This window comes from Muntiacus reevesi, chromosome 2 (genome assembly GCF_963930625.1).
Source record: "Muntiacus reevesi chromosome 2, mMunRee1.1, whole genome shotgun sequence".
Lineage (NCBI taxonomy): Eukaryota > Metazoa > Chordata > Mammalia > Artiodactyla > Cervidae > Muntiacus > Muntiacus reevesi.
The window spans coordinates 18,517,940-18,532,394 of NC_089250.1; the positions used below are offsets into that span (position 1 = coordinate 18,517,940).

Consider the following 14,455-nt stretch of genomic DNA (forward strand, 5'->3'; position numbering starts at 1 on the left):
GGAAATTTTCAGTGCAAGTCTAGAGATCTGATTACAGAATGTGAACTTGGACTATACAGAAGAGTGTGGTCCGAGAGCAATGTGCTGGGTGATTTTTAATGTAGTTATTTCTGATGATTGCTCCCCTCCCATGCCATCAGACTAGCGTGCAGGTATGTAGTGTTGAATGTGCTTTCATCACCATGCTTCTATTCCAGAATGTGAATGTATATGCGTGTGTGCCCCTTGGAATTTTTGTTTTGTCCTCTTTTGTTGTTTACTGTGTGTCCGTGCCGTTGCAGTTTTGTGTTTGGTTTGGTTTGGTTTTGGTTTGTGACAGTACATGTTCATGCTCCCTCATTCATCATTGTCTCACAGTGATATGGTAAAGCTCGTACAAGTCCCCAACGATGGAGGGCCTCTGGGAATCCATGTAGTGCCTTTCAGTGCTCGAGGCGGCAGGTAACGTATCTTGCAGGTTTTTAATTGAATCATAATGTACAGTGTTTTATCTTCATTTTTGCTCAGATGTAGAGTAGTGTTGACTTAGCATATGCTTAATAGAAGCCTTTTCATTTGGGGGCCACTTTGCCTTCCTTCACACATATGCATCATAATCACAGAAAGCACTTAGGCTGATGAAGAAATCGGGCATTTAAATTATTCTAATAATTTTATTGTTCATCACATCCATGCAAACATTTTACCATGCTGCAAATTGATGATAGCCTTTATTGCCAGAACTCCAGCTGAATGTGCAAAGGTAAGGAAGTTCTTCAAGCATTTTTCTGGGAAACATGTATCCAGTATAAGCTATCTGGATAACATAGAAAATGATTCATTGAAAATTTGTTTATATGTTTGTTTAGTTCTTTAATTTTGTATGATTTTTATAATTGTGTTCTAAAATTTTTAAGGTAGAGAAGCTATAGATTTATTTCCTCCCATGAGATCTGTGTCTCCTCTTCAATCTGCCCACTCAAATGGCACAGTTTTGCACTGTTTGTTAGTATGACTTCATTACTTCATAGAAGATGTATCCTTAAAAATGTCAAATGTTACATGAGTTTCTTTTACCCTACTGCTTGTTTTCAATGAAAGAATTATTATTTGCTTTATATATATTCAAATACTAAGAATTGATTTTGCAGCTAATCACATCAACCAATCAAATGTTTGATGACTCTTTCATCATCTGCCTCCTCCTGGGGCATGGTGGGGCATGGGGAGAGGCATTAACCTTTGAGGTTTAATCTCATCCTCTTTTATTTACCCATCTACTTATTACCCACTGAAACATATTTATGATCTATTTGTGTTTTTAGTTTGAACTTCTTTCTTTTATTGTTGTCCCTTTATCTATTTATTTTTAAACTTCCTTTGTCCTGGGAGAAGAAAACAGGGAGCTGGAAAGTCGCCTTAGGCCAGTGAGTGAGAACATGGGACATTCTTTCAACTCTTGCAAAGGAATTATAAGCATCTAGTATGTTGTAAGAGACGTTGGAATGTCAATTACAGGCGTGTGACTGAATTATCTGTTTAATTTTTTAAAAGTAAGTGTTTGAACAATTGCACTACCTTCCTAGTATATGTTCCTGACAGTGCTGTGTCCAGACTTCATATTTCTGGTAAAGCACATGCCTTATGGAAGGTCTGGAAACTGATACATTGATTTACCTAGAACTCTGCTGGAGTAGGAGACTTGAAAGTGAAAATTATCTAACATGATGTGAAATTCTCCTGGAATTGAGAGCAGGGTGTTAAATTCACAGACTTATGACCACTTTTACTTTTTTCCCTTCTTTTCTTCTTCTTTTTTTAAAACTCTAGAGAAACACTGAACTTTCGTCAAAGAACTTTTCTTTAAATGAGCTCAGTTGTTTTCAAAATGGCCCTTGCCTTTATCTCCTTTAAAAATTATAATTTTAAATGACCTCAGAAGTTAAATCCCTTTTCCATTTATTTCATGAGTAGAAAAATAAGCTAAGAGGGTAAAATGCATGGATGATAGCTTCCCGATATTAGTGTGCCTTTAACTGCTTGTGGAATAGAACTCACCACAACTGAGACTTAATTGTGTATGGACCAGCTTTGAACAAGTATTTCAAACATATTATTTTCTGCCATTTATTATACATTTTCTACATTGTGAAAGGATATTGGGATAAAATAGATAGGTAAAAAGCCTAAAGCAAAAAAACTGTAAGATAGAAAAATAAATCTACTGCAGATTAATTCAGTGGAAGGTATTTATACTGGTTACCATGGCATTTCATTTTGATATACAGAACTCATTCAACTAGACAAGGATCCCTTTGCAGAACTAGAAGGTGTCATTTTTAATCCCTGTTGATTTGGTAGTATAATGAAGAAAATCCTGTACAGCATTCTTGTACAAGGGACAAAAAGATTAAGACAATGAGATTCTTTATAAACCCTTTCTAGGCATCAGCAATTTTCATACTGGGAAACGGAGCAGAACTCTTTCCCCCTAACACCTGTAATGTGTCTTTGAGCTTCCTCATTGTCTTGACATTCCTGGTTCTCTGGAGTGAGGCTGAAAATGCAGAGAACAACAGGGGGGCTCATCCAGAATTCTAGACACCAATCTTCAGGAGCCAGAGACACCCATTTCCCTTGTTCTCAGAAATGCTGACAAGTAAATTCTTTCCCAGTCTGTCAGAAACCTTCCCAAGCATTTACTGTGTTAGGTGTTGGGAAACAAGGATGAATGGGACATGGTCTATCTCCAGGGATTTGCAGTCAAGATGGAGTGATAGCCAGGAACTCACACTATTATAATTATGTGATAAATGCCGACATTGTGAGTTGATAGAGGAGGGGTTGTCTGAATTAGATAACTGAAGCTGCCTTGTTGTAGAAGATGATTTTAATTGAGATGACACCTTATGAAGGAAGCTACATCAGCTCCATGGTGACTGTGAGGGCAAATTAAGCAATGCAGTATAGCATAAAGGAGGAAATTAAGTGGAACTTGTGAAGAAATTGCATATATTATCCAGTGGGAATATGAGAATACATATTTGTGGGATGTAAGTTGAAATTTCTGAGAATAAGTTTCTTTGTGCAAAATTCCAGTCATACTTGGGCCCCTCTCAGTTTTTGAGATCTAATTAATTGAATAACACTTAATGAATACTTATTTTTCTAAAAGTGACATATACATGTCAGTATTGCTTTCTGATTTCAATTTCAAAGTCAAAAAGTTTTAAGGAACAGTACAGAATGGGAATTATACATCCTAAAGAGAAGAAACTCGATGCAAAACATCTCAAATTATGTTTGATACATAATTCAGGGAAATTGGAAAAAATGTGAAGTCAAGGTTAGAGAAATTTTTAAAGCTGCTTGTGTATTTGGTATTATTTTGGCCTGCGGTATAATGAAGTTTTTTGAATAAAGATTCTGCTGGATCAGTTTTAAAAGGCCATTTTCTAGAGTGGGTTGAATGTTCTTTAGTGACAACTGGCCTGTGGCTGCCCTTCCCCCAGCCACTGCCTTGGGCACTGAAAGCAAAAAACGAGACAAATGGCTGCACAGGGGGGTCTGTGTTGATACCCCTTGAGGCTCTGTTTTTCTCTAGTTATCATCCTGTATTTTATTCAAAAATATAAAATTAGCTGATCCCCACCCAGGGTTCTTTATTCACAGTTTCACTACCTTGAAATCAATTTTCACTTCACACATGTAATTTCATTTCCTCTTGATTTAAATGTCAAACACAACCTCCTTATTTAAATCACAAGTGCTACTACTTTGAGGATGGCTCTGCCAAGTGATTGTCATTTCCTTTGGCAGAAAAACCATGTTTCATGTTAAAATTTTTTATATTTCTAGGACCTAGCCCAACAATATTGCTCAGCGAAGCTTACTGTGACTATCCCTACTAACTCTGCATTGCTATTGAAATAAAATACATATAAAAATAAATATCTGATGTACATTAGAAATGAAACAATAAGGATGTATCCTGGCTTGATGTTAATAAGTTTTCCCGAGCCTTTCCAATTACTTAGGAAAATGATTATGCTGTAATATTAAATATTTAGAAAGCAAGATAAAATGTATATTCTGAAATCGGGGCTGGGCTTATGAAATAGTAAGATTTTGTAGTTTTAAGAGACTTAAAGTCTAATTGAGAAATGTGTATTATATAAAGAGATCTATACTATGTGTCCAAAGAACTTGATGCATGTGTGTGGTAGGATTTAGAGGAAGTGGAGCTGTGAAGCAATGGAACTTGATCTGTCTTTAAAGGAAATATATGACTTAATGCTAGTGATGTCTGAAAAGATCTTCTTTCCAGGAAGAGGACATACGAAAGGAAGATGTTCCATACAAATGTGTGTGATTTGCTGAGAAATAATGATTTGAAACAGAGTGTATTGGAAATGGCTCTTAGAAAGCACTTTATGAATGGCCTGTGAGACTTCATTTCGTAAATAATAGAGAAATTGTTGAAGGTTTTCGAGAAATTGCATTGTATTATTTTTTAGATTAGCTATTATTCTTCTATTCGGTCCCAGTCTAACTTATAGAAGACATTCTTAATCTTCTCCCCTATGGAAACACATATGGCTAAAGCATATTATTCTTTTTTAAATTAAATTTTATTTTTTATTTTTTAAAGCATATTATTCTTAATAACGTGCAGCCTGCTTCCCTCTTTTCTGTAATGGACATAATTGAATAATTTTTGTCTCAAATAAAACTCAAGTGTTTATTAAGTTTTAACTATTCTGTATAAAAGAGTAGTTAGTAGACATATTTGGAAGGTCTTAAGAAAAATACTCATCTACTTAATAATTCAGTGAAATTCTATGAACTTGACTCCTTTAATACTTACATGAGTTATAAATAGTGTTAGTTTTAACTCTTAGGTCACTGAACCTTTATTATATTACTTTTTGCTGTATAAGACATCAAAAACAGAAAACTCATCTTCTTTCCAGAATCCCCAGTTACCTGTGCTGTGTTCCCTTTTTGTGGCAGTCAGTGATGACCTTAACCACATGCTGAGTCTTCGTGTTATTGGCCAAGGGCTTGTTAGGAACACTCCAGGCTAAGAGATGCATCTTGATGGCACTTTTTTTGAGACCAAAGATACTTGGGACAGTTCCTGGCTCTGTCCTTCAAGTAAGTGTAGCCTGAGCAGGTTTCCTTCACTTAGCCTCAGTCTTCACATCTGAAGGCTGGTACACTCCTGTGACCTTGTATGGTTTAAATAAGAAAATACAGGAGCTTACAAAGTGCGTGTAAAATTCCTTTAGTGAGGTATTTGGCAGTGGCAGCTAATATAATAAGAATGGTGTTGACATTTCACCTTCTACTTATCTACCTGTGATGCACTTTAAGATTATCTCCAAATGCTGGGTGTTCTGGTTGTCTACGCAAGTGCTAATGAGACTGTATAATAGTGGAATATGATCTCAAAATGATCTATCATGAATGTGAGATGAAAATTTACTGTTACATCATAAATTTGGGAATTTCAGTACAAACTTATTTAGGTAGTTGGGTGTATTTGTTAATGAAAAATTACAGCCAATTTGAATTTCATGGAAACAGCTCAGGTGTTAAGAATAGCTTTATTTGAGGCTTGTATATTTCTGTTCACTTTAGAGTTTTTAAGTTGAATATTCACTTTTAAAGGAATAAATGTCCTCCTGCACTTTGAGTCCTCTATTTCAATTCATTTCCCCCAAACCACAATTTATTTACTGTATCTGTATCCTGTTGTCTGGAAGATTTTAGTTGTTCATTCTCAGCTGCAGATTCATTTTGTTCAAATCAAGGGGACATATTAAATGCATTTGTTTTAGAGAGAAAAGTTGTATTTTACGTTTAGATAAAACTTGCTTCTTTAAATGTAGTAATATGATGACTATCATTTCTGCCCTAATTTTAAGGAATTCTCTATTTTCACTTTACCATGTTTTGGTCCACTTTATCTCCTCCACTAAAGATTAAAAAAAAAAAAATCAAGATGTTTTCTATTAACTTGGAGTTCTGACTGTGGTTCTGAGGGATTGAATGTAGGTCATTTCCAGCCCACTGTCCCTGGCTCAGTGAGGAGAGAGGGTCCTGCTGTTGGGAGCTCGTTCTGCTCATGCCTTCTCCGCTTTTGCTGTAGTTGTGGTGTTTACGCTGTGTCAGCTTTTATTAAGATGAATTATGATCATTTCCATACAGCTGGGTGGCAGTTGTGGGAGTTTACGTTATCAAAGCAAAACTCAGGCTTGCTCAGCCAATTTAGATGTCAATAAAACATTTGTTACTTATTTTCAGTTTTATCATTGGCTGTAATTTATACTTAGGATTGAAAATGTTAACATGTGTGACTGAGTTTGTTTTAATTAAGTGTATAATTAGGCTAATGAACCTTGTAAAAATGTAGTGGTGCAATCCTTAATATAATCTAAGCAGTTAAATTTCTAATTAAGCATCCAAAATCATGTACAGAGATGCTGCCTTTCCAAGGCTGGCTCTCTGGGGCTGTATTCTCCTTCTTTGCCCCCTTTAGGGGGTAAGACACATTGTACAAAAGCCATGGTGAAGGACTTCAAAGAAATATGTGTATATTTACATTTTTTTTAAATGTAGGAAATTCATTCAGAAGTGGGATTTGTACATAGCAGACATAGTGTGTTTTCCACGAAATTTTTGAAAAGATAGAGGAACCAGGGAAGAGAGGTAGTTTTGGGGGTGTTTTCAATTTACCAGAAGAAATCCACTTGCCCAGAAAGCATCTTGCCAAGTCAGGTTCACATTAGATTCATGCAGGAGGTGAAGAGGTGCTGCCCCATGTAACCCCGAGCCCTGATGCTGTGGATTCCCGGAGCTGACCTCCCTGCTCTGTTAATAGTGACCTGCTCGTCCTCCTGCACAGTCAGGCTGGTGCTCTGCCCCTGGTCCTCTCCCCAGGCGACCTCCCCTCCCCGCTGCCCTCCCCACGCTTCTTCTCCCTCTCCTCGATCTTCTGTCTTTTGCAAACTGGTTCCTTCCGATGAAAAGTGGTTGCCCCTAATGAGGAATTCCGGTACTGACTGCCAAGAAGGAAAACTACTCTCTACCCTGGCATAGAGTCATGCCAAAACGCTCTGACCTTCACGACCTTTAATTATTCTCTCTAATAAGAGTGTTAAGGGAATCACAACAGCATCGGCACTCACTTCTTTATTCCTTTAGAGGGAATTCTAGCTGCTGGTTGAATTTGCAAAACAGACTCCTAAAATTTGTTTCTAATTATAAATACTATCTGAGCTGCCTTTTCATGGGCGGGGGGGGGGGGGGGGTGTGGTGGAGACATCTCTGCTGGCAGACACAACGTTCCAGGAAGATGAAAATCTCTGTTATTACTTCCCATTGATTTCCCTTCAGAGGGTCCTCTTCATTCTCATTTTGGCTGTTATGTTATCGGTTCAATTTTCCTGTGAAGTTTTTTTGATCGTTCATTCCCATTCCTTTTGTAATCATTTTCACCTAGTGAAGCAAATGGGATAATTTTGCAGATTGTACCATTTTCCTTTTCAATTAATCCATTCTTTTGAAGAGAATGATTCTAATAGCGTGGTCAAGTACTTAGAAATCAGCAGGCTACTAACGTCTCCTTAATTCAGTCTGTTCTGTTGCTTCCCTGATCTCTTGCTGTTGTCACTCAGGGTGAAATTTTTCCCTTTCTGCTCCTCTACCCACCACCCTCAACCACCCCATCAACTCTCTAGTCTCTAGTGCTGAGAAAAGGATTCTGAGGTTTCTGCAACTACTTTAATAATGTTGGATTCTAAAACCTCCTTTAATAAACTTTGACAATATTTCATGTAAATATGATAGCATACTTGTTTTTGATTTGTAGCATTTTTACTGTATGTGAGGATTACTCATGCATTTGGTTGTATAAGAGGGCTTGTATAGAAAGACAATCCATTCTATGAATGAAGCATGTCAGGCCTTTTTACTGTATATTATTATCCTGGAATGATTCCCATGGGGGGAAAAGTAGATTTAAGAAAAGAAAAATGATTATCTAGATGAATATAAATCCATGGACCTATTCATCTGAAGAATATTAATGCCACTTGTAGAATTAAATTACGGATTTCCAAGTTAGATTATTTAAACTGTTATAGATACTGAAAGGTTTTATTGGAGATAAATTTATAAATTTAAACAAATGACTGATACTAGCTACCTGCTAAGTAATTTCCATTAAACTTGGTCTGACTTTCTCTATTTCCCTAAAAATATTCTATTTCAGAGTATAAAATATTTCAGAATATATAAAAACGTAATAATTTTTAGACACTTGAGATCACAGCAATCTTGTAACTGTATTAAGAAATTGCTCATGATCTCACTGATTAAAAATTAATTAACTGGAGTGACTCTTGGTAGGGCATACTTTTACTCAGGGGCTGAACACATGAACTTGAAAGAACTGTTGTTGGTCCTTTGAGGCAGCTTTTAGCACCAGAAGTGATACCAAGTCATGGTTCTGTTAGGATTGCCTGTGGGTGGCTGAGTCATCTTTTTTTCTGCTGTGCTCTCATGTTGATGCTTGGATGGCAAAGTGGCCCCACATCTTCTCCTGGTTCCACTATTACCAGTAACTGTGATCCAGTTTGATTTTTCTTCTTATTTTGTCCCATTCAACAGAGACATGGGCATATCTTAATGATGTGATGCCTCTGGATAGAACACTTTGTTCAGTTACCCATGCGTCTGTGTGCGCTCCGTCACTCTTTCCCATCCAACTCTGCGGCCTCCTGGACTGTATCTCACCAGTCTTCTCTGTCCATGGGATACCCAGGCAAGAATACTGGAGTGGGTTGCCATTTCCTTCTCCAGGGGGTCTTCCCAACTAAGGGATCAAACCTGTGTTTCCTGCATTGCCAGGTGGATTCTTTACCACTGAGCCACGTGGAAAGCCCATAGACACAGACAAATCATAGGGAAGCTTAGGAAGGTGGACTGTGGGCTTGCTTACATTTTAGGAGTCACTTTACATTTACCATGCACTTTGGTGATGCACAGTAAGTTCTCACTTCCTGCCAAGCAGGGATTCTGACGGCTCTGGTCTCATGCTGCTGGCTCAGTCTACTTTTTCTTACCTTTGAGCTTAGAGGATTTTTATGTTGATTTAGTTCCAATATATGATGGCAAGTAACTAACAGTGACCCACGTCATATTTTTCACTAGTCACCAAGCTTCTTAGACTCTTACACTAGTAGATGTTAATCCCCAATTATTAACATGACCCAAAGCCAATTTAAATGTCATCTCCTCTTATTCTTGCAGTAGGTATACTTAACCATAGTAAAACACTGTGCCTCTTCACTATATTTAATAATAAAGTTTAGAATGACATTAATAGTGACTCAGTAAATATTCATCAAAGAAACAGGGTTAAACTGTAGAATAATAACCAAAAAACAAAAGGGCCTTCATCTCAGTGAATTTCAGCTCAGTCCTGTATTTGGTATAAATGATACCATCATGAAAATGAGGATCTGATTCTGCATTTTATTTCACTTACTCTATTTTGCAAAACCTTGTTAGGAGACTTGTTTGCCTCAGATAAACCTAAGCACCCATTCATTCAGTTTTCATTTGTCAAGACCTTACTACAAGCTCAGGCCCATGTTCCCCACTTTCCAGGAGCTGACAGGGCAACAATAGAGATAAGATGTGTGTATAAGTGACAGTGACAGGGCAATGAGATCAGCAGCAACAGTTACCTCAAAGATTTAAAAGAAGGATGCTATCTACTGGAGCATCTTTCTATTGGACAGTACATACTTCAGATTGTACTCTGTTGGAAAATACAGATAGGTGATTGGAAATTTGGTGTCTTCAACTTTAATTTATACAGGATTCTTAATGCTAGTCTCCATGTGGGCATTTTGTGTCTCTCTAAATATTAGGATTATGAAAGAAAATCTAAGTTTGGGACAAGCTGAAAATAAATTCATAAAAATTTTGACATGATCATGATACAGAATAGATGCTAATCTTCACAGTAAATCAGAGCATCAGGATTAGGTGAGAATTCCTGTTACTTATGAAGCTGTGATCATATATAGTGTTTGCTATTTCTATGGGGTATATAGAATGTCCATCCTGTCAGTCAAGGAGTTGGTGCTCCAGACCAAGTACATTTGCAATAATCTTTTTCCCCCCTCCATCTTGGTCTCTAAAAGTTCACTCAGGCTTTTCTTTCTACTTGAAGTTTGACTTAACACTGAGAGCTGAATGGTGACTGCCAAGATTGGAACTTGTCCCTGGCTTCCTATTTTCTTCCAAAGGGAATAATGGCAACAAATTACGTACTTCTGGGAGACCTAACAAGTTTTGAATTTCAGAACATGAGGCAATATCAAATTCAGATGCCAGGAATGGAAACTCTTCTATTTTTGAAATCTTCCCAATTCTCCTTCTCAAATGTGCAATGCACCCGGGTGAGCATCTCCTCCTTACCTTTCCTTTCATGGAAAGATGGGGTTGCCATCAGGACTGTACCAGCTGGCTTGAAAGAGAAGACTGCCAGACCGCTCACTAATCCATGCTTATTCACTCTGCCCGCTGCCTCAGCCACCGAGTTGCTAGGCCGGCTCTGTTGGGAGCATTTGTAAGCATAGAGAGAAGTGTACACTGTATTTCAGAAGCATGACTCTGACACTCCAGAAACAATTGCTCATATTTATTGAAAAGATCCCTTTTTATGCACCATTTATACCATCATGATTTTTGTGTTGGTGTTATTCTAAAATGTCTGGATAGCGATTTAATACACCCCTTTATTAGGCAGCCTTTGTAAATATAATACCAACATTAAAGCAGTAGGGTATTGTGCACAGTAGCAATATTACATGTGTAACGATTTGCATTCTTAATGTTCCAGAACCCTGGGGTTATTAGTAAAACGATTGGAGAAAGGTGGTAAAGCTGAACAAGAAAACCTTTTTCATGAGAATGATTGCATTGTCAGGATTAATGATGGCGACCTTCGAAATAGAAGATTTGAACAGTAAGTGTGGGCTGCCTCATTGCTGCTCTTTTCTGCGTCAGGCATGGCAGAGTGCAGGTGATGGGAGTGCCTCGGACCGTGTGTCTGTGCTCTGTGCCTTCATGCTGGAGAGGGGAATTTTCTGCCATTCTCTAGCTTTTAAAAATTTCATCAAACTCCAGGTAATCGCTACCATTAGACTATAGTCTAACGGCACTCCTTCAGATGTTATGGGCCCAGTTTAGGCTTTACAATTTGGCAACTTCCTCACCTTCTAGAAAATTCACCAGGTTGCTAGTTTTTATTATACTTTTAGCTCACACTGCCAACTTTGTCACACATAACATGACAAGCAGGCAGATTTTCCTTATCTTGATTCAAGCCCTTACTCAATTAAAAAGCTACAAATTCTCTAATTCCTATCAAATAAGGCAAGAATGAACAGGAATCATGAGTACCTGGTTTAAGACCTGACTCGGGATCCAGATGAAACGGAGGAGCTTCTTATACTGGTCTGGGAGTTGCACTGCAACCAACTACTCTTGGGTCACTGAAGCTGCGTTGGCATTTTTGAGGGGTTTTTTGCATCTAGAGACTTGGATTAATTTTTCTGATAAATAATGGATAGTCACTTTATATAGTTTTCTAAGTGTATTTTTAAGTATGTTTCCTTAAAAACTCGATTGGTCTCCTTGCAAGGAAATACTTAATAATGATTTTCAAAAGTCCTATTGGATAATGTTGTAGAGAGGTTATATTTAATTTCTCTTAATATTGAAATGATAATACCTCTTATGCTTAAAGCTACAGTATAACCGAATGATTGACAGTGCAGGACCCAGCATTTCAACTGTAGTTGTAGATAGTTTTGTCATTTTTAATTTGAGAATTAAAATTTATATTGGGCTTGTTTTTAGTTTCAACAAAGTGTGTCCATTCTTGTTGCTTAATGCGTATACTTAATTAAGTTCATAATACCTTCGAGTCCGCCAGTCTTTTTTTCCTAACTTTCCATTCTTCCTCAAAACCAGAGCACAACACATGTTTCGCCAAGCCATGCGGACATCCATCATTTGGTTCCATGTGGTTCCTGCAGCCAATAAGGAGCAGTATGAACAACTGTCCCAAAGCGAGAGGAACAATTACTACTCGAGCCGCTTCAGCCCGGACAGCCAGCATGTGGATCACAGGGGTGTGACCAGCGCGGGGCCGCAGGCTCTGCCCAGGGCGTCCCGGCTGAACCCCCCACCTGAGCACGCGGACCCTCACCCCCGACTCCTACCTCAGAGCACGCAGCCCTCGGGAAAGCCGCCTGCCGCTCCCGCCCTGGCAGCACACCATGTGTTCAGTCCCAGCAGTGGTTACAACACCAAAAAAATAGGCAAGAAGCTTAACATCCAGCTCAAGAAAGGTACAACTGATCTTCCCGTCAAGTCAGCTTTCCGTCAACTAACCCCAAGCACCTTAAGTCTTATCTCATTATTACAGCTGACATGACTTTTAAAGAAAGTATTTCAAGTTGTGTTTTTTCATGCTTTTCAGATTCCCTTTGCTGTATAAAAATTTACACGTACAAGTTCAGAGGATAAGGCTCTAAACCAGATGTTTCTAGGAAAGGGGTAGTGGTTATGACTGCAGTACAGTTGTTGACAGTGAAGGAAATGGGATTCAGGATGTTACCATCAAGCCCAAAGCAACAGGGAGGCTTTGACTGTTTTGAGTGCCCCATTTGATGTCCAAGAGAACCAGAGGCCCTTCCTCCACTTTGGGTCTCTTTTAGTGATGGGAAGGGATTGATTCCTTTGAAGCTATGGGTGATTTCTGGTGGGATGCTGAGAAGCGAGGCCCCTGGTCCCTTGTCTCCTGCTCTTCTGGAATATCCTGTTGCTTCCCTTTCTTAATGCGCCAAGGAGAATCGGAGTGGCCCTGGCTAATACCTCACCCATGCCTTACATCATTGTGTTTTGTAAGGATCTCCACCTGCAGATGAGGAATCCCTGTGTGCTGGGGGACGTGTGTGTATGCTCTGACCTTCCCCATGACTCAGAGCAAGCAAACTGCTAGGCTCTTTTCTGACTCCCTGTCACTGTCCCCTCTAGACGCTGCCATTAATCATCCCTTCTAGCTGAGCATTTTTATGTGTTTTTAAATCATGTCCCTCAAAATGGTGTCATTATAAAGAATGTTTCTCCTTTTATGAGGTCAACCATCTCCCACGGTTAGTTGGAAAGGAACCCAAGAGAGGTTGAGTGATTGCTGTAAGTCACGTGGCCATTGGTGGCAGATTCTTACTAGAACCTTTTCCCTATCCTGACACTGAGACCATTCTTCTTTTCATCTGGTGTAGGGTTTCCGATGCTGTAAACTCTGAGATTCCTATTTCCTTCCTAAATCATACTCTTTCATTGGACTTTATGTGAACCACAAAAGCCTTCTTTCTGGTGACTGGCTTTCTTAACCTCCAAATACTTGGTTGACCTGATCAGGACTTGACAGCCTCACTCCACTTTTGAAGCCCCTTACAAATACAGAATCATATCAGCTTAAACTCTTCTCCTCCTGTTAATACAGGAATATCAGGTAAATGACAGGACTTGGTTTTTAAGCAAAAGCATATCAAGGAACACAAATAGAGTTGTATACAACATAAAATTCTGCTTGGGGTCTCTCAACAGAGGAAGAATATTTTCAATTGTCATAGAGATGTTAGTTCTTAAGTATCTCTACCTTTTTACTCTGATATAGGCATATTCATTGTTTAATTACAGTTTCCCATACAATTATTATATTACCACCTTATGATCTAGTATGAACTTTTTAAATGAAGTGAATTTTATTTTCCATTAAAAGAATCACTCTTTTGAATACAGAAATGAACAGTTTATTTTGATAATATTTAAAAATATCTGATTATATGTATTACAGAAGCTAATTGCCTATGTTACAGAAGCTAATTTAGAAAGATTATGCTCGATCAACATAAAATAGAAATAATGGTTTTCTTTTAAACATTTTTCTGACCTTGAGTTATATAATTGATATGGAGCATCATAGATCTGGCTTGATTTTAGTTTATTAAATATGAGAATGTATGGCAAAAGGCAGAAACTACCTGTGCATTCTGCCAGTACTTACAAATATTTTGTAAAAAAAAAAAAGGATGTTCACTCTAAACAGCATTGGCAAAGAATGCTCATTGTCTTTGATTAGTACTAAATATAGATGCTTTAATGATTGAAGTTGAACAAGCTTTCATTCTAGTTAATAGATACTATTTTTTTCTAATTATTATTATTGCACTTAACATTTTTAAGGAAGTACATCAAAAACATAGTGTTTGTCAGTGTTAAACTTTAAATTCAATTCAGAGTTAATTGATACAATTTGAATGACAGAGGCTCTTTATAAACTGAGGTCAATCATTATAATGATTCTTTGGCATAATTTTGG

General features: G+C 37.9%; 1 protein-coding gene across 13 annotated transcripts in view; it reads left to right on the forward strand.

Moving 5' to 3' along the window:
• PARD3 (par-3 family cell polarity regulator) overlaps positions 1 to 14,455 on the forward strand; it is a 553,895-nt gene that overhangs the window by 302,030 nt on the left and 237,410 nt on the right. For all 13 annotated transcript variants that reach the window (XM_065921047.1, XM_065921054.1, XM_065921051.1 and 10 more), the window contains 3 exons: positions 358 to 441; positions 10,901 to 11,026; positions 12,037 to 12,416. In XM_065921047.1, the coding sequence (XP_065777119.1) occupies positions 358 to 441; positions 10,901 to 11,026; positions 12,037 to 12,416 (590 nt within the window). The remainder of the gene's footprint in view (positions 1 to 357; positions 442 to 10,900; positions 11,027 to 12,036; positions 12,417 to 14,455) is intronic.